The following is a 26,699-nucleotide window of genomic DNA, read 5'->3' on the forward strand; positions in this document are numbered from 1 at the left end:
AAAAACTTATACAGGCTTCGGGTCCAATGTCTCCAGAACCACGATGTATACCTTGTGTCCCTCTTGGAGACATCCACTAAGGACACAACAATCCTATTCTTAGACCCTGTCAATCTGCACATGAATCTATACATACAATTGATTAAAACAGCTTTAAAAGTGGGCACTTTATTGGACACAAACATTTCACTGGCACTCATCCACCGAGGGACTTTACGCACAATTCTCAGTGCATCATTATAAGCCACAGGTTTTTTCATCTTCGACTTACTAAAATGACACCACAGGTGGGCAGTATACAGTGGGGCGCAATAGGTTCTGAAAAGTGCGATTTTAACATCAGAAGTGCACATGTGAAATGTGCGTGCCAGCATGTTCGCCTGCCCATACAATTTTACACACTGACGCTGCACATCATCACCATCATCATCATCATCACACAGGTCATCTCTGATCACATGTCCTAGATATTTGACTTTCTTTACAACTTCTAGTGGTTCACCTGCCAATGAGAAAGAAGGATAGACACACTTCATTTCCTCCTTGGTTCTGACAATCACAACCACACTCTTCATAGAGTTACATTTTATATCAAACATCAGTCCATATTGAGAGCATATTCTAAGAAGTTGCTGTAGGCCAGCACTGGAGGGAGACAGTACCACCAAATCATCAGCATGAGGCATATGATTAAGTAGACTATCCCCCACCAAGCAGCCAGTTCTACAGCCCTTTAGCTCCCTAGATAAATCATCCATGTACAGATTGAATAGGAGCGGAGACAGAATCCCGCCCTGCCGCACACCATTGGATACATAGAACGGGGTTGACAAATTCGTCCCCCACCTGACTTGCATAGTTTGGTGAGAGTACCAGAACTGCAGTATCCTAATTAGGTAAAAGGGAACCCCACCTCATGTAGTTTACCAAACAGTTTCCCATGATTGATACGATCAAAAGCCTTTGATGCATCCAGGAAACACATAAATACTGTGCTATTGCGTCATCTGTACCTATGGACAATTTCTTTAAGTGCATAAATACACAGATCAGTTCCATGCTTGCTCTTAAAACCAAACTTATTATCTGTTGACGCTATGTATTCTGCAATACTATCCATACGAATCCCTTCTAGTACCTTGGATAGTATACTAGCAAGAGCAATAGGTCTATAGTTATCTATACTAGTTAATTTACCAGTCTTATTTTTAACTACAGGCACCAGCAAAACAGACAACATGGACCCTGGAAGTATGCCATGTTTAATCAACTCAGAAAAGCACAACCAAGTAAAACTGAGATACTTTGACCAGCATATTTCAGATATCAGATTTCAGATATTTTAGTCATAGTTCTCGATTGTCAAGTTCTCACAGTCAATATTCGTGTAGCTTCAGATAGGAATGCAGAAAAATACAACCAATAGCTTAATCCAAAGGAAATATTACACCATTAAAGTAAAGCACTATCTGGTTTGTGTCTTTTTCTGTTCATTCAGAGAATATCACCAACTGTCAACGTGAACTCAAATCCAACCTGAAGAAGAAGTTCCAGCGTATGTCTGAGGGGATCGCTGAAAAGACAAACCTTCTGAATGAGATCTACACAGAGCTCTACATCACAGAGGGAGGGACTGCAGAGGCCAATGAAGAACATGAGGTCAGACAGATTGAAACAGCATCCTGGAAACCAGACAGACCAGAAACAACCATCAGACTAGAAGACCTCCTCAAACCCTCAGCTGGAGGAGAGGAACCAATCAGAACAGTGATGACTAAGGGAGTGGCTGGCATTGGGAAAACAGTCTTAACACAGAAGTTCACTCTGGACTGGGCTGAAGACAAAGACCACCAGGACATACAGTTCACATTTCCATTCACCTTCAGAGAGCTGAATGTGCAGAGAGAGAAGAAGTTCAGCTTGGAGGGACTTGTTCATCACTTCTTCAGTGAAACCAAAGAAATCTGCAGGTTTGAAGAGTTCCAGGTAATGTTTATCTTTGACGGTCTGGATGAGTGTCGACTTCCTCTGGACTTCCCCAACAATAAGGACCTGACTGATGTCACAGAGTCGGCCTCATTGGATGTGCTCCTCACAAACCTCATCAGGGGGAAGCTGCTTCCCTCTGCTCGCCTCTGGATCACCACACGACCTGCAGCAGCCAATCAGATCCCTCCTGAGTGTGTCGGCATGGTGACAGAGGTCAGAGGGTTCAATGAACCCCAGAAGGAGGAGTACTTCAGGAAGAGGTTCAGAGATGAGGAGCAGGCCAGCAGGATCATCTCTCACATCAAGACCTCACAAAGCCTCCACATCATGTGCCACATCCCAGTCTTCTGCTGGATCACTGCTGGAGTTCTGGTGAAGGTGTTGAAGACCAGAGAGGGAGGAGAGCTTCCCAAGACCCTGACTGAGATGTACATCCACTTCCTGGTGGTTCAGTCCAGAGTGAAGAAGGTCAAGTACGATGGAGAAGCTAAGACGGATCCAGAATGGAGTCCAGAGAGCAGGAAGATGATCGAGTCTCTGGGAAAACTGGCCTTTGATCAGCTGCAGAAAGGCAACCTGATCTTCTATAAATCCGAACTGACAGAGTGTGGCATCAATATCACAGAAGCCTCAGTGCACTCAGGAGTGTTCACTCAGATCTTTAAAGAGGAGAGCGGACTGTACCAGGACAAGGTGTTCTGCTTCGTCCATCTGAGTGTTCAGGAGTTTCTGGCTGCTCTTCATGTCCATTTGACCTTCATCAACTCTGGTGACAATCTGCTGTTAAAAGATCAAAGACTTTATAAAACAGGGAGGTTTTTTGGAGTCCAAACTAAACCAAAGCGTCTCTACCAGAGTGCTGTGGACGAGGCCTTACAGAGTCCTAATGGACACCTGGACTTGTTCCTCCGCTTCCTCCTGGGTCTTTCACTGGAGCCCAATCAGACTCTCCTACGAGGTCTGCTGACACAGACAGGAAGTAGCTCACAGACTAATCAGGAGACAGTCCAGTACATCAAGAAGAAGATCAGTAAGAATGTGTCTCCAGAGAAAAGCATCAATCTGTTCCACTGTCTGAATGAACTGAATGATGGTTCTCTAGTGGAGGAGATCCAACGTTCCCTTAGATCAGGACGTCTCTCCTCAGAGAAACTGTCTCCTGCTCAGTGGTCAGCTCTGGTCTTCATCTTACTGTCATCACAAGAAGATCTGGAGGTGTTTGACCTGAAGAAATACTCTGCTTCAGAGAAGGCTCTTCTGAGGCTGCTGCCAGTGGTCAAAGCCTCCAACAAAGCTCTGTAAGTACAGAGAGTTAGATTCACACATCATGACTTAAACATGCTGCCATCTTTTCTACTTATTGTTTATATTTTCTTCATTGTTGTTTCTTCAGACTGAGTGACTGTAAACTCTCAAAGAGAAGCTGTGAAGCTCTGTCCTCAGTTCTCAGCTCACAGTCCTCCCATCTGAGAGAGCTGGACCTAAGTAACAACCACCTGCAGGATTCAGGACTGAAGCTGCTGTGTGCTGGACTGGAGAGTCCACACTGTGACCTGGAGACTCTCAGGTCAGGATTCAACACGGTTTCTTTTATTTAGTTTAATTCCTGACTTTCGTAAGATTCTTTCTGCTTGCCTTATTTACAACAAACATTTATTTTATGTATATATTTATGTTCTCAGTATTATTGTCAGATTGTTGATGAACATTAGTGGGTGTTTAGTTGTGACTGGAAACCAGTCAGTAACCATGTTAATGTGACCCCTCTGTACCTGATAGTATCTCAGTCCTGCAGTGACCTTCTAGTCCTCACAGCTCCCTCAGATCATGTGACATGTGTGTTGTTTTGTGTGTCTGCAGGCTGTCAGGCTGTCTGATCACAGAGGAAGGCTGTTCTTCTCTGGCTTCAGCTCTGAGCTCCAACCCCTCCCGTCTGAGAGAGCTGGACCTGAGTAACAACGACCTGCATGATTCAGGACTGAAGCTGCTGTGTGTCGGACTGGAGAGTCCACACTGTGACCTGAAGACCCTCAGGTCAGGATTCAACACGGTGTCTTTTATTTAGTTAAATTCCTGACTTTCGTAAGATTCTTTCCGCTTGCATTATTTACATCAAACATTTATTCTATGTAGGTATTTATGTTCTCAGTATTATTGTCAGATTGTTGATGAACATTAGTGGGTGTTTAGTTGTGACTGGAAACCAGTCAGTAACAATGTTAATGTGACCCCTCAGTAGCCGACAGTATCTCAGTCCTGCAGTGACCTTCTAGTCCTCACACCTCCCTCAGATCATGTGACATGTGTTGTTTTGTGTGTTTGCAGTCTGTCAGTCTGTCTGATCACAGAGGAAGGCTGTGCTTCTCTGGCTTCAGCTCTGAGCTCCAACCCCTCCCATCTGAGAGAGCTGGACCTGAGCTACAATCATCCAGGAGACTCAGGGGTGAAGCTGCTGTCTGCTGGACTGGAGGATCCACAGTGGAGACTGGAGACTCTCAGGTATGAAGAGGCTGCAGCCACAGACCATAACTAACTGTTTGTGTCCCACATAAGACCATCAACACAGACAGAAGTAGTGAGGAACAGTAGCCAGGATGAGCCTGAACAGGGAGGAAGGTGATGAAAGGCTTGTTTCTCTGGAGCCTTGTCTTGTTGTTGTAAGAGAGGTCAGTGTCTCCTGACACGTTGACGGCATCATGGTGGGTTGATATGAGTCAACGTCGTCACGCTGCAGGTTTGTGGGCTCTTATTAAACAACACTTGGATGTTTAGATGCTGGTCATCTGCCTCCAGTGTGTGTTTGTCCTTTAGTCCAGACATTATCATTAAGAGACAAACAGTCAGAAACAATCTGTTCAAAGCGTCTTGATGGATCATCACAGGAGGAACGTTTGGTGTTTTAAAGGAGTTCACCTTCACCTGCTTTTGGTGCTTTGCACTGAGAGCCAGTTCCCTGGATGATGAGAGGGGACTTGTTGAAGCTACAGGTGACAGTCGGCCACAGACGCTCAGTGAAGAACCAACAGCTGATGGTGGACCTGGTGTGTCAGAGCCCAAAGAGGTTTGTTTAGGACTGGACCACAGTCCTCATTGGCTGCAGACCCACCTGAGCTGTAACACCTTCACCTCCAGACTACAGGTGATGGAAACCAGTGTTGACTGTTGCTAGGAGACGGGATGTGAACAGCAGTGTCACAGTCAGACCCTTTGGACCTCCGACCAGATTTGCCTTCAAAAATGTCATAAACAACCTTATAAATCCCTTAAAACATTGAAATACGAGGCTAGAACCATATCTACGTGATAACCCAGAGCAGGGACAGTACACGTGTAAAGTTTCTACCTCTTTTGTTCATAAGTCTAGTTCAGATTGGCTGATCCGCGTCATTCCACCACTCTATCGGTGTAATAAGCCTGAATAAAGGCCGGCGCATGTTTCTGCGTCTGCGTCGTCGTGCCGACGCACTGGTTTCACTTCCTGGTTGTAAAGTCCTGCGTGTGTTGCAGAGCGATTCACCTCCAGAACAACAGGTGGAGTAACGTGTTTTGTTGAAGACGACCTGGAGAGTCACGTCTTTGTGTGTGGAAGTCGTTGGTTGCTTTATTTATTGATCATAGACTTTATTGCCCCGTGCATCCACACTGCTGCTTTTCATCACGGACACATTTGTCCCGTATTTTCCTCCACGACTTTGTTCCCGTCGTTTGTGGAGATCTCCCTCCATGAATCAGAGGCCGTCCGGCGTCCTTATAGTCCACCAATGACGGCTTGTACAAGTGCTCATATTTACGCATCTCTTCCCACAAAAGCTCTTCAATCTGATCCGTTCTCTCGTAAACATTCTTCCTTTTAATAACGGCCGTATTGTGCTGTGAAAACGGAGATGTGAGACTCCGTAAAGGACGTAGTTAGAGACCAATCACAGGGTCAATGGATGAGACCGTGTCCTTCACAGTTTACCTTCTCAAACGGACACAATCTCTCCGTGTTGTTGTGTAGCTTTACTTGAAATAGAAACAGCAGATACAAGAACGTCTAGCCTTCAGAAACCAATTCTTCCTATTCTGATAAATGCTTTTAGTTATCTGAATAAGCATAATTCTATGAAAGGATGAACTCCTCTTCCTGTCTGTCCAGATGTCCCCTGTGAATGTGTCTCATGCTGCTTAGTTTAGTACCTTGCTAATGATTGGACTCATTCAACACCCTCAACTTCTGTTCTTCAACGTCTTCACACATCAAACAATCATTAAAAGCAACTCAAACAGTCTACAACTTTCCTGTGAGTAGATATTTTTAAATGCTTCCACATTCCGTCGCTCTGCGATTGTCTGACAGACTTTTTCTCTCATGTTCAGCGTTTTGAAATGTAAGTGTGGAGGCGTTGAAGCGTCTGTGACAAAGTGTCCATATTTCATGTACTGCTCCTATCAATGTTCCTCTGATCAGACATTTGCTTCCATCATCCAGATTGTGTATCAAGTGTATCGTGCACTTTACACTCAGGTTAGAACTTAGAGACTAAAACACGACAACATTAATACAAAAACTGACACTATGTACAACGACTGTCCTCATTTCTCATCACCTTCATTCCTCATTTAAATCCTTCACAACCTTTTAATGACACTTTCCCTCTTTTAGTGAATCAATCTCAGTTTTTAAATCTCAGCGGTTTATAATCTTTATTCTCTCTTCTTCTTCTGCAACGTGAGTCGTAAACTGGGGAGACTGGGGCTGCTTATCTAAGCTGCTGGGAGCCAGTGGGGGGCCACGTGGCACCAGTTGCTGTTTGGGCCTCGTCTGCTGTGGGGGTTGCGTGAGGGGGGTGGAGGTGGGTGGAGGTGAGGTGGAGGGACGTGAGGTGGGTGGAGGTGAGGGGTGGAGGTGGGTGGAGGTGAGTTGGGTGGATGGACGTGAGGTGGGTGACGTGGTGGAGGTGGGTGGGTGGAGGTGAGGTGGGGTGGAGGTGAGGTGGAGGTGGGTGGAGGTGAGGGTGAGGTGGGTCGAGGTGAGGTGGGGTAGGTGGGTGGAGGTGAGGTGAGGTGGTGGAGGTGAGGTGGAGGTGGGTGGAGGTGAGGTGAGATGGAGGTGGGTGGATGTGAGGTGGATGTGAGGTGGAGGTGGGTGGAGGTGAGGTGGAGGTGAGGTGGAGGTGGTTGGAAGTGGATGTGAGTGGAGGTGAAGTGGAGGCGGGTGGAGGTGGGTGGAGGTGGATGTGGGTGGAGGTGAGGTGGAGGCGGGTGGAGGTGGGTGGAGCCTCCAGCCGTGGAGGAGCGTTTAGTCGCGTGTCTCCTGCGACTCTCTGCACCAATGTCCCTCCTGTCCACATATATAAGGTCCACCTGTCCTCCCTCGGTTGTCCCTCGTCCTCTGCTGCTGGGTGCTGATGTCCCACTGAACGGTTCCTACCTGCTGGATCTGGGGCCTTTGGGGGACGGGGTATCGGGCCTTGTCTGTCTCCTGTCTCTGTCCTTTGTTTACTGCTGCAGACATCTTGATGTTCACAAGTGTCTTCAGCTGTTTCCTCATCGTGCTCTCAAGTCCGTCCACTGCTTCTCTTCCTTTGGCCTCCGTCTGCTCCTCCATCTTCTCTCTGGTGCTACTCAGCAGGTCCTGAGTCGTAAACACGACCATGATGCAACCTGGTGCATCTAAACCCCCCTGAGATGTCCTCCTGTCCTTTAGGAGCTACTCTGTCACTGACTGTGAGGAGACGACTAATGATGTAAAGTCAAACTAATGAAACCTGCAAAACACCAAACAACAAAGTGAACTCAGCAATGGAAAGTAAAGCAGTGGACCTGAAAGGGAACCAGTCCATCAAACCACTGAGTCACATAACAACTACAACACGGATCAGAACGCCGTCAGTACAAATCAAACTAAACCGCAGATCATCTCAAACTAGTTACGGCTTCCAGCAAATTAAAAATCAATCCAACTCAATGTTAGAATCACAAAGCTGAGATGAAACTTTTAGGGTGTAAACGCTGCCGCAGGAGAGAGAAGAGGAAACTAAAATAAACGTCTAATGAAAATCCATAAAAGCAAAATGAAGTTCAAGTTAAGAAAGTAAAAGTCTAAAGTCACAACGATAATCAATAATCAATCTTATGTTTAAATGTTGAATACCATTCAAACTTTAACTAGTAGTGACGACGGACCTTAACTCAAAGCCTAAAGCAATAATAACCCACTTATCTGACATTTAAATACAATCTAGTTCCACCACTGGAGATCAAATCTATTCAACCTTTTCAGAACGTCACATTAAAATCAGAGCGGCTCTTTAAATTGGAATCGAGATCAAATCCAAATGAAGACAAAGCTGATATCAAACTGTATCAATGCAGAAATGATCACAAGTGATATTAAAGTTGTATTTCTTACCTTTACTTGAATGTCCATCAGTGTTGGAGGGTGAACATCAATGAACAGTCCTTGTGTCCCTTTGACTCTAATGAAGACATTGTCTCTACATCATGTGATTACTCCTGTAAACCATATGAGGCGTGTTGACACAACAGCTGATGACGTGACAATCGTTAGTAACTCTGCACCTCGACACGCTGAGAACACAAAGTACTATATTATAATAGTACTATTATGATCAGCAGCCTGTGACCTGACTGAATACTACAGTACATTCAATGATCACACCTTTGGCTTGAATCCACACGCCGACCCGTTTGCAGATGCTTGAGTGTATTTACATGAGGACGTTCTGTAATATCACAGTAAAAGTGCAGAACGGGACGGAAGTGAATGAGTGAAAAACCAAACAGTGAATCCAATAAACTAACGAGTGCGTTTCTTCTCTTTGTTTGTGTTGTTTGTTCATTGTGAAACATTGTAAATACTGAATGGTCTTTATTTCTATATTTAGTGAATATTTGCTTATTAAACGGTTTAATGTTAATGTTCCTTTGCACACGTCCCATGAAGCTTCATCTGCAGCACGACGTCATTTCTCACATTTTAATTCCCATCTGGTGAAAGTACAGCGACAGGTCCGTTTATTATTTATTCCACATTTATCTACTTTATTCCATGAATATATTCCAGCACCTCGTCGCTGTGTGACGCCTGACTGACAGTCTGTGGTCGTCTGTAAGTAGTGGTAGAAGAAGAAGAGGTGCTCCATGTGGACATGAAGGACAAAGCTGTGTGTGAGAGTGATGTAATGTCCATGTCTCCATGCTGCTCTGACCCCCCTCCTCCTTTCAGGGTGGAGCCTGATGGAGTCCGATGGTTGACACCAGGTCTGAGGAAGTGTAAGTGTGCTTTGATTCACGAAGATTCAACCATCTTCACACTGTGACATCACTCATTCACCTCTGTGATGTCATCATCAACGTGTCAGTAGATGAACACATGATTAATAACTGCAGCTGTTTTGTGTCTTGTTCTCTCATCAGATTCCTGTGAACTCACAATCGACACAAACACAGTAAACAAACACCTCAAACTGTCTGACAACAACAGGAAGGTGACACATGTGATGGAGGATCAGTCATATCCTGGTCATCCAGACAGATTTGACATCTGTTATCAGCTGCTGTGTAGAACTGGTCTGACTGGTCGCTGTTACTGGGAGGTTGAGTGGAGAGGAAACGTTGATGTATCAGTGAGTTACAGAGGAATCAAGAGGAAAGGAAACAGAGACTGTTGGTTTGGAGACAATGATCAGTCCTGGAGTCTGAGCTGCTCTGATGAAGGTTACTCTGTCTGTCACAATAATAAAGAAACACGCATCACCTCCTCCTCTGGTAGAGTAGCAGTGTATGTGGACTGTCCTGCTGGCTCTCTGTCCTTCTACAGAGTCTCCTCTGACACACTGATCCACCTCCACACCTTCAGCACCACATTCACTGAACCTCTTTATCCTGGGTTTGGGTTTGGGTTTGGGTTTGGGTCCTGGTCTGGTTCCTCAGTGTCTCTGTGTTCTCTGTAGGAGGGAGAGTCTCCTCCTGGTGGAGAACCTTCCTCTCTGTCACACAGCTGATGGTGGTTCATGTGGGTGTAGATGCAGGTGGAGCAGGTGAGGGGTACCTGAGCTGGTCTGGACTCTGGGGGGTCCACAGCTCTCTGGGACTCAGGTGGACGTGTGAAGGAGCTCAGCTTAATGCTGCTGTGCTCCTTGAATCAATAGATCATCGTTTAGATATCGGCTCCTAATTAGGCTTTAATCTTCATCTTTATATCTTCAAGAAGACGTTTTATAAAATGCTCGTCTGCCCCCATGTGAGATAAATGTGTCCTTATGTGTGTGTTTCATTTCCACTCACGCTAATAACAACAAGGGGAAACACTTTAAATGTCGAATTCTTTTTTAAGACAATTTTAACTTAATCTTTCAGAATCTGTTCAGCGAACTAAGAAATAATTTCACATAATCAGGTTTTTTTAATGATTCAAACTCCTGAAGAAAATGTTTAATATCCTGACAGATAATATCAGTACTTGTGTTTTTATTCACTATAATAGTACAACATTTAGTCCACGTATTACTTTGGCTTAACAGCAATATAATTGTATGTTTCTAATGTTAATAAATGACTTTTATTGGAAACAACTGTACATTTTTAAACACGTCATAATATAAACATGCTGTATTGTTTATTTTGACATGAAATACTATGATCCTTCTTAAACATGCTGTACTATTTACATATTATTTATATGTATTTACTTGTTTTGTCACTAGCAGAGAAAACATCTGTGTTACAGCTGGTTGACAAAGTTTGTAATAAACAAACAAATAAGTAATAAATAACTTGGTTTATTAACCGTATGAACGTTAACGCAGAGTCGTCTCCAAACAACACAAACTACTGAGCTCGGTGCTTCAGGTGCAACTTGAAGGTTTCATCCTGCAGTAAATATCCTACTGAAGTCGCCTTGTGGTGTTTTGGGCCGCGTCACCGTGGCAACAACAACACACAAACAACAAGCACGTATTTTATAACAGGCTGGAGTTTATTACTAAGAAACTTGAGTATTGAAAGTGTTAAATGTGATGGAGTCTCTCAACGCACCGCCAAAATAAAACACAGACAGCAGCAACGGTCCCAAAAAATCAGATCAAACAGAAAGAGGAACGATTTTAACTTTAAATCTCTTAATAACGTCGTTATTGTACCTGAAAGAAATGATCACAATAAAGTACCTCCTCATTCTGCTGTAAACGGTCAGATATTAACAAACATTTCTCTCCATCAGCAGTCGGGATTATCTTTTTATTATTATATTATATACATTCAGTCTCCTGAAACCAAATGAACTCATTGCAACAAAGAAAGGAAAAGGGTAATAAAATAAAATCCACTCTATACTCCAGGACGAGTCTCTGGGGGACAAAGAGCGTAACCATGACGACGGCGCTGAAGCTCATTTTAAAACTTGTCCTGCTGCGCTGAAAGAAACAGAATACAGAGTACATCTGGTGTACAAGTACAAGTACTGCACTCCAGTGGAAAGTCAAGGTACTTCACTGCAGCACTTTATATTTTATATTTGACGTTAATTTACAAATGAACCTCTCAGAGGTAAATATTTGACTTTTATTATATTCGTGTGACGCTTTAGTTTCTTCTCAGATTAGTTTTTCATCTTCCTGCCCAGAAAAAACATCACTTCATCCTTCAGTTCATCACAAATAGAATGATGAAGATGAAGCTAAATAAAAGGACATGAAGGAGTTAACGTGCAACATGAATGCAGGATGAATATGAATGAAACACGTCACTGATGTATTAATACTTTTAAATACTAGCAGTACGGTTTAGTGAGCCGTCATTTGACTTTTACTGAAGTAAACGATTTGACGGTTATCGGCAAATTAAAACGACTGGTCGCTTCTTCTTTCAGCCTCCTTTAAACTTTAGAGTTGATCTTATTTTACCGTGTTGTTGCAGTAAAATAATAAATTATACATTGTTAATAAATGTACAAACAAAAGGGTTCATTCAGAGGCGTGTTCACACACACACACACACACACACACACACACACACACACACACACAGTTTAGTATAAAACCTGGAGAAACATGTTGAATTAAAACAAAATACATTTATATTCATTCATCTACACATAAAGTGGATAAAACAGCATAAAATAATTGTGATTAAAATCAAATAAAAGGAATTTAAAGCAGAAATAAAATCTCTGGCTCCAGTTTGGTCCAATAACGACGTTTCAGCCACAATGATTCATTGGTTAAAGAATCTCCTGCAGCAGGTGAGCGCCGCATTACCCATGAGCCTCCTCTTCTGTGGAGCTCACCTGGGCGCTGCTGCCACCTGTGGAACCCGACCAACCAGAGGGAGAGGGGGGGTTAGTGAGGGGGGGGGGGGGGCATCACGGGGCGAGCACCACCACACGGGGGGGGGGGGGGGGCAACAGGGCGGCGCCAGAGAGACGAAGAAGAAGCCGAGAGGAAGAAAACCTCAAAGTTCTAATAACTGAAGCTACAACAAAGGGCTCATTATTAATTATATACTACGCTGCTTTAATGGGATATTTACACATTTAATGAGAAATTAAACGGAAGAAACATGTCATATTACACCGTACAAAGGAATTGACCACTTAAGGTAAAATGACTTCCAGGCTACTTTCTGTAGGATCGCTTTATTTGATAAAGACTGAAACGTAAACCTGTTTTTATATTAAATAAAGATTTCAGAAATTCTCTAATTTTCATTGAGTTGCACTCAGCGAAACATCGGACCACTAAATTAAAGCAAAGACTTCAAGCTTTTACAACATAAAGAGGTGCTAATTCAGAAATATATTTTAGGTTAATGTTTGAATGAAAATAGGTTTTTTCTGTATGACTTTCTGCAAATATATTTGGTGATACATGAAAAGAAGCTCAAACCAACTATTATGACTTCATTTGGAGGTCTGGTGCTTTACGCTTTGGAACTACACTTTACTGGACGTAAACTATTGTTTAGTGATTCAAATATAAATACATATATATATTATATATTTGCATTTCAGCAAATTGTGTCTATTGAAAACAAGCCGATTGAACCGTTAGCAGCTCAGGTTCGGGCCGCGTCTCTGCCTTCGTGCCCATGAGCCTCCAGTGTGGACGCCAGAGGGACACGTCTCAGCCTTTAAGGTCATGGATATAAACATGTGGATCAGATCAGACACGACCTTTAACTGATGGAGAGAAGGGAGATGATTGCAGGGAAAGAGCAGAGGAAATAAAACGTCACCAAACACAAATGGACACACAGGAACGCACACAGGGGGACAGCGGAGTGTGTGTGTGTGTGTGTGTGTGTCTGCTGTCACGCCTCAGACGGCTGCATTTCACCTCATGCAGACAAACAAACATTAAATGATTAAATACTAACAGTAATTCTCGATGGTATCAAAGAAGGAAAAGTTGACGGGGAACTCTGGACGAGACCACAGAAGAAGACACGGAGGTGCGAAAGCAGAGAGGGGAGAGAAAGAGGAAGATTATTATCGTTCAGCCATCAGGAGACGAGCAGCGAGGAAACAACACAAAGACGCTCGAGTGCGATTCATCCACAAAGAGTCTGTGTCCACGAAGCGCTTTTTACAGGAAGGTTTTACATCTGGTTGCTATGATACGGAGAGACAACGCCTTCCTCTTTGCTCTCTATTAGACCATGACGCAGGTGATGCTTTAGGGCGGGGCTTAAAGTGATGGACAGCTCTCTAACAGACCATGAAGCAGGGGATGCTTTAGGGCGGGGCTTAAAATGATTGACAGCTCTCTAATAGACCATGAAGCAGGTGATGCTTTAGGGCGGGGCTTAAAGTGATTGACAGGTCTCTAACAGACCATGAAGCAGGGGATGCGTTAGGGCGGGGCTTAAAGTGATTGACAGCTTTCTAACAGACCATGAAGCAGGTGATGCTTTAGGGCGGGGCTTAAAGTGATTGACAGGTCTCTAGCAGATAATGAAGCAAGGGATGCTTTAGGGCGGGGCTTAAAGTGATTGACAGCTCTCTAACAGACCATGAAGCAGGTGATGCTTTAGGGCGGGGCTTACTGTGATTGACAGCTCTCTAACAGACCATGAAGCAGGTGATGCCTTAGGGCGGGGCTTACTGTGATTGACAGGTCTCTAACATGCACGCTTCATATTTTAAGTCCACTAAGCTTTCCTTTATAAAGAGAGGAAATCGTAGAATAAAAGACCTGCGTCCTGATTCACAGCGGTTTGGTGGACACGTTGTCGCTGGTGTTGGTTCCAGGAGGACGGTGGAGAAACGTACCTGGCTGTGAGTTTCTGTCGTTGAGCAGCTTGGTCTGACTGTTGGGCAGGATCTTAATCTCTGGAGGATCTGGACTGTGACCGACCCGCGACGCCATGAGAGCGTTCAGGTACTGGAGACGAGTCACCTGCCAGCGTCGTGCAGCGATTAGTGGGTTAGTGCACGTTCATTAATGTCACTCTAATATAAAACCACTTCAACATTTTAACAACACGCCTCTTTTCAACCATCAGAATCGGCTACAAATGAGGAGCAACAAAGTGTTTCTGTTTTCCTGTTAAATGAGACGTTTCCTGAAGGGACCCTGGTGCTCAGAGGCAACACCGCTTCAGTCCACAGGGGGCGCCAGAGCACAACACGCTTCCTTTACTCGACTTTTAGCGATTTTATCAATTCGTTGTTGCAGCCCTAGTATTTAGATTGTTGTACTTTAGTGAAAAGTACCACGAAAAAGTACTATGAACACTGAGAATGAGTTGAGAACTCAAAGGCTGAGAACACACACACACACACACACACACACAAACACACACACACACACACATACTAATACACACACACACACACACACACACACACACACACTAATACACACACAGTTGAACCTGATCAGAAATAAATGACGGTTGGACAACAAAATAAATATTAATTGGTTTGTCCTCCAACTTTTTTTCCAACTAGCAGGTTCTGTGTGTTTCTTTCTTCCATACGCACTGAGGCCCCCCCCCCCCCCCTCATGCAGTTTATAGTCACTCTGTGGTTAATTAGTTGGGCAATCCTTAGAAGGCGTAAAAATTCCTTTTAAAACCATCTCTTGAGGCCGCAGATACACACCCCCCCCCCCTCACCACAAACACGGGGGGTGGTCGTACGACCACGATCTAGTTTCCATGACAAGAAGTCTCAGAGGGACGGGGAAGTACACGCGTGTGTTGATGACTCATTTCAATACCGCATCAGAATCATCATCATGAGCACAGGTGCATCCCTACAAAATAAAATATAAGAATAAAATAAGATACTAACACATTTGAACATTAATAATTCATGTGTAATACTAGTAATAGTACATATACAGTACATGTATATATGTACCTACAGTATACTATATTATTACAGTACTTTACATGTCATTTACTCAAAGCGACTTACAATAAGTAAGGAAACAAACTCGGTGTGCGAGGAAGCAGAAGAGGGGCAAGCGCGGAGGTATCCGAACCAGGCTAGCGGCTAGCCCAACTCGCCCAGCCGTAGCATCCATCATCATGGCTAACGCACGATCCTTGGACAACAAAATGGACCACATACGACTACTGAGATCAGCGAATCGGACAGTGAGTGACTGCTGTGTGCTGGTTTTCACTGAAACATGGCTAAACGACAACATCCCCGACTCCGCTGTACATCTTGAGCAGCTAGCATAGCTATGGAGAGGACAGAGCCCACGTTAACGGAGGTAAACAACGCGGTGGAGGAGTTTGGGATGCGTGGTGCCAGGACGCTGTGGTAGTATGCAGACATTGTTCACCACTGGCGGAGTTCATGATCACAAAGTGCCGTCCTTTCTATCTGCCGAGGGAATTTACTGCGGTCTTGCTAATCGCGGTATACATCCCTCCAACAGACCGCACGCCCAGATGGATTGAATATCATCGCCGGAGATTTTAATCATGCTAATCTTAAAACTGTAACTACCAAAACTCCATCAGCAAGGGAGAAAAACACCGTGGACTTGGTCTACACCTCACGCAAAGGAGCATGCGAGGCCTCCCCCCTCCCCCACATCGGACTTTCCCACCACATCACTGTCATGCTAATGCCAGCATACAGGCCCAGGGTGAAAGTGGAAAAACCGCTTGGGAAAGAGATTTCCGTGTGGCCGGATGGATCAATGTGTGCTCTTCAGGAGTGTCTTGCGACAACAGACTGGGACATGTTCAAGCAAGCAGCTACACACAACAACCACATAGACAACGAGGAGCTTACAGACACCGTCTGCTCTTACATCCGCAAATGCATAGATGATGTGACCCACACAAAGACCATCATCACTCGGGCTAACAAGAAGCCATGGCCGACAGGAGCTGTCCATCGGCTGCTGAGGGCCAGAGACGAAGCCCTCAGAGCCAGGTCATCCACCGGGGCACCATTGAAAGCATCGTGTCCAGCTGCATCACTGCGTGGGGCAGTAGCTGTACTGAACGCAGCAGGGAAGCACTGCAACGCATCATGAACACAGCTGGTAAGATCATTGGTGCCCCACTCCCACTCCCTTCCTTGAAAGACATATACACCACCCGCCTCACCCGGAAATCTACCTCGATTGCGAGTGACACCAGCCACACAGTCTGTTCAGCCTCCTGCCCTCTGGAAGAAGGTATCGGAGCCTCCGCAGCACCAGACTCAGAGACAGCTTCATGCACCAAGCTGTCAGAAAGCTAAATTCTCTCCCCTCACCCCCCCAGCCATATCCGTCAGTCTGACATGGGGCTGAAATCCTCCCCCCCCCCCCCCCCCCCTTAAATCACTCAGGACTCTGCAACAAAACTGTCTCTTGCACTTTTATCACTTACGTTTCCTTTTTTAATTTTTTTTTATCTATATGTATATCTAAAATGTCTAAATGTCTTATCTTATCTGTTGTTGTGCCTGTGCACTTTATATGTTTCACCGCGGGAGAGTGGGAAACGTTTTTATCGATTCCTTGTATGTCTGACATGCAGGAAATTGACAATAAAGCTACTTTGACTTTGAGATCAAGAAAAAAGAAAGTGCAATTTCATCAAATAAGCAGATTTACAACTTGCTATAGATAAGTACAATAAGTACAATTTAAGTTCTACAATTAAACGTGTATATCTCTATATATATATACATATAGACATATACACGTTTTATTGTCTATATATATATATATATAGACATATTATTTATTATACGCTGAAACCTTTCTCATTGAAAACCGTCTCATTGTTGAAACCCGTTATTCATCAACTCAACATACGTAAAACTCTAAATGTATAATATTAATACGTAGTATTACTATTACTTAGTAGTAATTAATACTTATTAATACCAAGACTAAATCCCCGTAAGGCAGCCGGTCCGGACTCCGTCTCCCCTCACACCCTGAAGCATTGTGCTGACCAGCTGTCTCCGGTGTTCACTGACATCTTCAACACCTCCCTGGAGACCTGCCACGTACCAGCCTGCTTCAAGGCCTCCACCATCGTCCCTGTTCCCAAGAAGCCCAGGATCACAGGACTCAATGACTACAGGCCCGTCGCCCTGACCTCTGTAGTCATGAAGTCTTTTGAACGGCTAGTCCTGACCCACCTGAAGTCCCTCACCGACCCCCTCCTGGACCCCCTGCAGTTCGCCTACAGAGCCAACAGGTCTGTGGACGATGCTGTCAACATGGCCCTCCACTACATCCTCCAGCATCTGGACTCCCCAGGAACCTACGCCAGGATCCTGTTTGTGGACTTCAGCTCTGCTCTCAACACCATCATCCCGTCTCTGCTGCAGGACAAACTCTCCCAGCTGCGCCGCCCGACTCCACCTGCAAGTGGATCACAGACTTCCTGTCTGACAGGAAGCAGCACGTGAAGCTGGGGAAACATGTCTCAGCCTCCCGGACCATCAGCACCGGTTCCCCCCAAGGCTGCGTTCTTTCCCCTCTGCTCTTCTCCCTGTACACCAACTGCTGCACCTCCAGTCACCAGTCCTACAAGCTCCTGAAGTTTGCGGATGACACCACCCTCATTGGACTAATCTCTGGTGGGGACGAGTCCGCCTACAGGTGGATTCTGACCATCTGGTGTCGTGGTGCAGTCAGAACAACCTGGAGCTCAACGCTTTAAAGACAGTGGAGAAGGTTGTGGATTTCACCTTGACTACATCTTTACTAGAAACTGCTCTACCACTAACCTCTCTGTAACTCCACTTCATGTGTCTGATCACTTCTTCATCTCTTACTCCCTTCCACTCTCTATAACTAACAAACCTCCCTCATGGACTAACTCTATACCGGCTCGTCGCAATATTCGCTCCCTCTCTCCCTCCTCGCTGGCATCCTCTGTTCTATCAGCTCTCCCTTCAACTGACTCCTTCTCACTCTTGCATCCGAACGCTGCTGCAGAGACTCTCCTCTCAACTCTTTCCTCCTCTCTAGACTCTCTCTGCCCTCTTACGACACGACGGACTGGCAAATCCCCTCCGGCTCCGTGGCTGTCTCAACCGGTCCGTGGAACCGGTTGAGACAGGACCTGCTCAAATTTCAATCTCTCCTCTCCTCGTTTTCTGCTTCTATCTCTGCTGCCAAAAGCTCTTTCTACCAATCCAAAATTGAATCCTCATTCTCTAACCCCAAAAAACTCTTCTCGATCTTCTCCAATCTCCTCGAACCCCCTACCCCTCCTCCCCCCTCCACCCTTCTTCCGGGAGACTTTGTCAACTACTTCACCAAGAAAATAGCTGACATACGCTCCTCCTTCTCAAACCCACCTCCTACTTCTCGCGTCCCACCGACCTCACCTCTTTCGCCCACACTTTCCTCTTTCACCGCCCTCTCTCCTAACCAAATTCTTACCCTAGTAACCTCTCCCCGTCCGACCACCTGCCCTCTTGACCCCATTTCATCACATCTTCTACAATCTATCGCACCTGACCTTCTTCCGTTCCTCATCCTTCTGGACCTCTCTGCTGCATTTGACACGGTCAACCACCAGATCCTTATTTCCTCCCTTCAGGAACTTGGTGTCACAGGCTCTGCTCTCTCCCTTCTCTCGTCATACCTTGATGGTCGCACCTACCGGGTAACCTGGCGAGGATCTGTGTCGGAACCTTGTCCTCTTACTACTGGAGTTCCTCAGGGTTCCGTGCTGGGTCCCCTCCTGTTTTTGCTTCACACCAACTCTCTTGGCGCTGTCATTCGCTCGCATGGCTTCTCTTACCACAGCTATGCCGATGACACACAACTAATTCTCTCCTTCCCTCACTCGGACACCCAGGTGGCGGCTCGGATCTCTGCCTGTCTAACTGACATCTCTCAGTGGATGTCCGCCCACCATCTGAAAATCAACCCCGACAAGACTGAACTACTTTTCTTTCCCGGAAAAGATTCGCTTACCCAGGACCTGACAGTCAACTTTGGGAACTCTGTGTTAACGCCCACCTCGACCGCTAAGAACCTCGGCGTCACACTCGACAGCCAACTCTCCCTGACTCCCAACATCGCCGCGACAACGCGATCCTGTAGATACACGCTCTACAACATCAGGAGAATACGTCCTCTTCTCACTCAGAAAGCAGCGCAGGTACTGATTCAGGCTCTTGTCATCTCCCGCCTGGACTACTGCAACTCCCTCCTGGCTGGTCTCCCTGCCACCGCCATTCAACCTCTGCAGCTCATTCAGAATGCAGCAGCTCGACTGGTCTTCAACCTTCCGAAATTCTCCCACACTACTCCACTCCTCCGCTCTCTTCACTGGCTACCGGTGGCCGCCCGCATCCAGTTCAAAACATTGGTGCTCACGTACCATGCTGTGAATGGATGGGGTCCAGCTTACATCCAGGACATGGTCAAACCCTACATCCCGACCCGCACTCTCCGCTCTGCATGTGATAAACTGCTCGTCCCTCCCTCACTGAGAGCAAAACACTCGACTAGGTCTCGACTCTTCGCTGTCCTTTTGCCGAAATGGTGGAACGAGCTCTCTGATGACACCAGGACCGCAGAGAGCCTTCACATCTTCCGCCGCAAACTAAAGACACACCTCTTCAGACTCTACCTCGACTAAAGACTAACAAATTGTAGCACTTAAATTGTACTTGTAACGTCACTCATCTATAGCAAATTGTAAATTGGCTTATTTGAGGAAATTGCACTTTCTTGTTTCTTGTTCTCCTGAGTTTGTACCCTATGGTTGAATGCACTTATTGTACGTCGCTTTGGATAAAAGCGTCAGCTAAATGACATGTAATGTAATGTAATGTAGCCGACCCCTCTCACCCCGGACAAAACCTGTTTGTGCCCCTGCCATCTGGCAGGAGGTTGAGGTCCATCAGGACTACGACCTCCCGCCACACCAACAGTTTCTCCCCGTCGGCAGTCGGGCTCATCAACAGAGCCGGTCCCCCACTGACTGACTATAAAACTCCACCGGTCACTCCCCTTCATACTGCACATGCCACTTTAACTGTCATTCATCACTTTGTCGTCACTCGTCACTTTGTTACTTGTTAGTGCACTTTATGCTTAATATTTTTCTTTTTAACTTTTTTAATATTTAAAATGTTTAACTTTATTCCCTTGTTTCATACTAACCCATAGCCTTACTTTACTAACCTATTGCATTAGCATTTCATTTTACTTTATTTTAGTACTTGTGCACTGCTGTCTTGTCTGTCTACTGTAAATAAATGTTTCCTGATTCCTGATAAAGTGACTCAAGCTGCAGATGAAGGTGGAATAAATATAATGTTATTCTCTCAACATGCTGAAGCTTCATTACAGGTCATTTAGCTGACGCTTTTATCCAAAGCGATTACATTTTCAACTCCTGGCTTTTAGGGGTCATGTGTGTTGCTCAGGGACACTTCAGCATGGGACATGGAGCAGCCGGGGTTGAACCGCCAACCTTGCGGATTCCAGCGCACCCTCGACTCTTACTTGTTGATCGTCTTGGTGGTTTATATTGGTTTTATTTGCACTCGATACGTTTGGACTCATTTGCTGGAAAACAAAGTCTTTCTTGATGAAGTTTGATCTTTTCTTGGAAATATAAGAAGTACTTATACGTAGACTTATGTACATGTGTACTAGTGTACACAACAATTAAAAAAACTAACAAATAATTCACAACATTCAATTCCACAAGTCACCTTTCTCTGTGTCCTTTCTTGTCTTTTTCAGAGAGACATTTGGGGGTCAAACTTTGACAGAAAAATACCCGACTCATCAAAAGGCTCTTAGACTCTAAGACATGTTCATTTAGGAAACAAGGTAAGAGGGACATTTGTTGGTCCACATGTGGATAAAAAGGTCAGGTGATCACTGAGGAACCATCAGTGTATCAGGTGATGACATCAGCACCTCAGTGGGTGGAGGTCAACTTCACCTGTTACCTGAACAACTCCACCAGCTCCACCCAAGTGAAACAGAGTTATTAAGAAGTATTTAAAAGTCCACATATACACACACGCACACACACACACACACACACACACACACACACACACACACATACACACACACACACACACATACACACACACACACATACTCAGAGACGCTGCAGTGTGTGTGTACTACATTCAGTCACATTGTACATCATACAAGCAGGCTTCTTTACTGGCTTTTCTTACCCACAATCCTTTGCACAGCAGATGTAGGAGCCAGAGGGTTCAAGGGGCCATGTGATGAGGAAGTAGAATCCTTCATGTAACAACATGTACTTTGTGAGGAAGCTGCAGTAAATGATTCACACTGATACGTGGGCGAGTTGTTCCGCCCCGACAGGTTCAACATGAAGTGGAGAGAAGAATAACTGCTCAAAAAAAAGAAAATGGCCGACTGTCTGTCTGTTATCTGTGAAAAACGCAATATTTTATGAAAGCATCAGCATTTGTGTGCATTTCGATGGCATTTCTAGCGAGAAGTCTGCGTTATATTTTCATAATCTTCTATCAGAGAACGTAGACGACCTTCCGGTAATTAGTTTCTAGTGACGTAGTTGCAAGGCGATGTAAATGAATGGGCCAAATAAAACGTAGTATGTCACGATTTTGGAGAGAAAGCGTGACAATACCACGTTCCACAGCTACACGTTTTGCTGTGAGACTGGTTGCAAATAAAAACACTCTGAGCTCAGACTCTGTTGTCTTAGTGGATGTTTTTATTCAATATGAACTCTTCACAACATTTGTTACAAAGGTTTCTGCTTCATCACGTGTTCCCTACTAGTCTACATGTAGAAGAAGACCAGGAGACAAAGAGGGACGTGCACCAGTCAGACTGCATACTTTGATGGTGACGTGAGGACGCACCCTCTCTGATGAAGGACAACAAGCTCCAACAAGCTGCATCACTTCACTCCGTCTGATGGAAGCTGAAGTGAAGCACGGAGCTGCTTTTCTACACGGACCTGCTGAGGACAGAAGAGAGCTGCTCACTGAGGAAGTTCATGTCTACAAGCTCAGTAAGTGCAGCTGTGATTGGTTGAATGACATCATTGATGCTTGTGAACGTGTGATTGTTTAAAGCTGGGAAACAAGATGGCGCCTGTGTGAGCAGGCAGAGAGGAGCTGCTGTTAGTCTGAATGATGACGCTGTGATGAAGACGAGGAGCTCAGTCTGATCTGGGGTCTGTGAGGACTGTTACTGATGATGAGGGGAAGGTAGCAGTCGGGGGGCACTAGGACCCAGCAGGGACCACAGAGCTCACCTGGGCCTTTGTTCTTGAAACACACCTGACAGACGCTCTGTTTGCTCCACAGAACACATCTAGTCACTTTTTAGAGTGTTTGACTGTCACCGATGAAGAGGGGAAGGTAGCAGACGGAGGGGCACTATATATTTATTTATTTATTTTTGAGGTCTTATATTTTTCAGATATTTTTGGATACAAATGTTTTTGACTTTTGGCCCTGATATGGCTCAGGGGGCGTGGCATCAGCTGAAAGGGGCGTGTCATCATGATTGACAGCTTAACAAAGAAGGCTGAAAACCTTCCTCAATGCGTTGCCTTCAGGAAATCTGGAATTATGAATCAACACTTTTAGTCAATATATTCACTTATTTAGTTCTATCAACCTCAAACTGCTTCATGTTTCTAATCTTGATGAAACACGACCTTTCAAACAGAGTCGTGCCCCCAAAGACATTATAGCACCTAATGCACATACTTACTATACGTAAATATATACATATTATCTTTACTTGTTGGAGAGGAAGTGCAGATAAGCCGTTCATAGATCAGACATCAGGACTCCTGATCGTAACCACACCAACAATGGAGAAAAACCCGTTCACACACACATCTACACGTGTACTAACACACAAACACACACCCATCTGGTACGACTGGTTTGCCTCATGTTGGAAAATACCTCAAGTCAGAGGGTTCAAGTTGTTTTAGCCGTTCCAAATATCCAATGTGGGTTCCTTCAGTCAAAGACGTCCTGCTCTCTGCGACAAGCTGTCGGATGACTGGACGTCCTTCACGTGTGTCCACATTCAGAAAGCAAGCTCACACGTATCTGCTGTCACATGCTTATGGTTCATCACTGTGTGTGTTTAGCTGTTCCTGTTTGATTGTGTTTATATCGCTATACACCATGTTCACGTGATCGGGTGGAGCAGACTCCATCACATGGATGCTACGCTGCGTTCACAGTGGTTCAGAGATTCAAACGTGGTTGTTGAACGCTACTATCTGAGTTTATTGCTCTTATTCTGTGATTCGTGTTAAAACAGCTCGCTAAGTAGAACTTTGTCACTGGTGTAAATTGTCTTACTGCCAATCACGTGAATGTGGTGTATAGAAAGTGTGGATTCATAATTACCACAGTGCCTACGCTTCCTGAAGGCAACACGGTTGAGGAACCTTTTCAGCCTTCTTTGTTAAGCTGTCACTCATGATGACACGCCCCTCTCGGTTGATGCCACGCCCCCTTATCAGGGCCAAAAGTCTGACAGTGAAAAAAAGATTGAACAGTTGAATCGGAAAATATGAAATCTACAACTGAATAATGAAAAGAACCTATATATCTCTCTATATATATAGAAAATAATATGATTATTTATCTAGAAAATAATGAAAATAAATATTTTGTAAGAACTAAATCATCTTAATTTTATTTTGAATACGTTTTTTTTCAATTCTCTTTTTCAAAAGATCAAAAGCTTTGTCCTGGATTTGGCTCCATATACTTCCTGCTTCATGATTAGTTTGACTATGAATTGAGTTTGTTTGATGAATACAAATGACACGGCATTTCTGTTGTTGCAGGTGAAGCTGTGAACCACCTTCACACTTCCCCAATATTCACAGATTCATCCAACTTGTGTCCACAAAGAGGACGCTGACTTCATCAGAGGTGCTTAGAAAGAGGGAGAAGAATTCTATTTGATTGTGAATCCAAACCAATGAACCGATAAAACTCCATCTTTAAAACACGCTTCTTTTTAAATGCAGAGCAGTAATTGTTCTGTGTGAATGATGTTTATTTGGGTGTCTTTAAAATGGCCAGATGGAGAAAGTCAAGAAGGACATCCTCATCATTTTAAAGGAGCTCATGGACGAGGACTTCAAAGAGTTCAAGTGGTACCTGATCCACCGAAGCCCAGAAGACCACCGATCAATCCCACGCAGTGACCTGCAGAACAAAGACAGGATGGACACGGTGGACCTGATGGAGCAGTACTACGGCAAAGACTCTGTTCAGGTGGCCGTGGAGGTTTTGAAAGGGATGAAAGAGAATAATCTGGCCGAAAAATTATCCAAAATGAACATTAACCCTACGGGTAAGTTGTTAAAAAGTGGTCTTTATTGAACACATCAGATGTGTACAATAAAGATATAACAGATTATTCATGTTAATACCATCCTTAACAAATGTTAATAATAGCGGGGCACCACCCTTGGATTAGGGATTAAAAACTATAACTATAGTATAGCTGTAAACTATAAAGTCTCATAATGGGTGTTTCCACTATTAAGTGTAATTTCAGCACAGGCTAAATATACCAGCTATTATCACTCTACAAATGCACAAAGTAAACACAGAAAACATCTTGTTTCAGGCAAACCGAATCCTGTGGGAGGAGATGGAGGTCAAGGTGAAGAGACTTTTTGTACCACCATCTAATTATTGCACGCTTCAATTATTTCCGTGGTCTTATTCAATCAATCCACTTTATTCCAGACACAGAGGTCCATAGAGAATACATACACATAAAAAACAACAATACAAACAACATTTAAGAATGATGCTGACGAGGCATCATTTATAAAAACTTATACAGGCTTCGGGTCCAAAGTCTCCAGACGCACGATGTATACCTTGTGTCACTCTTGGAGACATCCACTAAGGACACAACAATCATATTCTTAGACCCTGTCAATCTGCACATGAATCTATACATACAATTGATTAAAACAGCTTTAAAGTGGGCACTTTATTGGACACAAACATTTCACTGGCACTATTCCACCGAGGGACATTAAGCACAATTCTCAGTGCTTCGACTTACTAAAATGACACCACAGGTGGGCAGTATACAGTGGGGCGCAATAGGTTCTGAAAAGTGCGATTTTAACATCAGAAGTGCACATGTGAAATGTGCGTGCCAGCATGTTCGCCTGCCCATACAATTTTACACACTGACACTACACATTATCATCATCATCATCATCACACAGGTCATCTCTGATCACATGTCCTAGATATTTGACTTTCTTCTAGTGGTTCACCTAGAGGTTCACCTGCCAATGAGAAAGAAGGATAGACACACTTCATTTCCTCCTTGGTTCTGGCAATCACAACCACACCCTTCATAGAGTTACATTTTATATCAAACATCAGTCCATATTGAGAACATATTCTAAGAAGTTGCTGTAGGCCAGCACTGGAGGGAGACAGTACCACCAAATCATCAGCATAAGGCATATGATTAAGTAGACTATCCCCCACCAAGCAGCCAGTTCTACAGCCCTGTAGCTCTCTAGATAAATCATCCATGTACAGATTGAATAGGAGCGGAGACAGAATCCCGCCCTGCCGCACACCATTGGACACATAGAACGGGGTTGACAAACTCGCCCCCCACCTGACTTGCATAGTTTGGTGAGAGCACCAGAACTGCAGTATCCTAATTAGGTAAAAGGGAACCCCACCTCATGTAGTTTACCAAACAGTTTCCCATGATTGATACGATCAAAAGCCTTTGATGCATCCAGGAAACACATAAATACTGTGCTATTGCGTCATCTGTACCTATGGACAATTTATTTAAGTGCATAAATACACAGATCAGTTCCATGCTTGCTCTTAAAACCAAACTGATTATCTGTTGATGCTATGTATTCTGCAATCCTATCCATACGAATCCCTTCTAGTACCTTGGATAGTATACTAGCAGGAGCAATAGGTCTATAGTTATCTATACTAGTTAATTTACCAGTCCTATTTTTAACTACAGGCACCAGCAAAACAGACAACATGGACCCAGGAAGTATGCCATGTTTAATCAACTCAGAAAAGCACAAAGCAAGTAAAACTGAGATACTTTGACCAGCATATTTCAGATATCAGATTTCAAATATTTCAGTCATAGTTCTCGATTGTCAAGTTCTCACAGTCAATATTCGTGTAGCTTCAGATAGGAATGCAGAAAAATACAATTAATAACTTAATCCAATGGAAATATTAC

General features: G+C 44.4%; 1 protein-coding gene, 1 long non-coding RNA gene and 1 pseudogene across 5 annotated transcripts in view; 2 read left to right on the plus strand and 1 right to left on the minus strand.

Moving 5' to 3' along the window:
- LOC120815181 (NACHT, LRR and PYD domains-containing protein 3-like) overlaps nt 1-26,699 on the plus strand; it is a 124,668-nt gene that overhangs the window by 63,907 nt on the left and 34,062 nt on the right. Inside the window, exons 8-9 of one of the 3 annotated variants that reach the window (XM_078088640.1) lie at nt 25,071-25,106; nt 26,469-26,501. In XM_078088640.1, coding sequence (XP_077944766.1) covers nt 25,071-25,106; nt 26,469-26,501 — 69 coding nt within the window. Of the gene's footprint in view, nt 1-22,229; nt 22,465-24,276; nt 24,365-25,070; nt 25,107-26,468; nt 26,502-26,699 lie in introns of those variants that run through there. The other 2 variants (XM_078088643.1, XM_078088644.1) reach the window with 2 other exon arrangements.
- LOC144388262 (protein NLRC3-like) lies at nt 2,223-10,302 on the plus strand (annotated as a pseudogene). The gene is made up of 6 exons (XR_013452583.1): nt 2,223-3,287; nt 3,383-3,556; nt 3,850-4,023; nt 4,315-4,488; nt 9,221-9,267; nt 9,412-10,302. The product of XR_013452583.1 is annotated as a protein NLRC3-like (transcript).
- LOC144388299 (uncharacterized) lies at nt 11,214-14,402 on the minus strand. The gene is made up of 2 exons (XR_013452611.1): nt 14,264-14,402; nt 11,214-12,297 (listed from the first exon to the last, which is right to left on the minus strand). It is a non-coding gene; the product is annotated as an uncharacterized LOC144388299 (long non-coding RNA).

Source organism: Gasterosteus aculeatus, chromosome 14 (assembly GCF_964276395.1).
Source record: "Gasterosteus aculeatus chromosome 14, fGasAcu3.hap1.1, whole genome shotgun sequence".
Taxonomy (NCBI): domain Eukaryota; kingdom Metazoa; phylum Chordata; class Actinopteri; order Perciformes; family Gasterosteidae; genus Gasterosteus; species Gasterosteus aculeatus.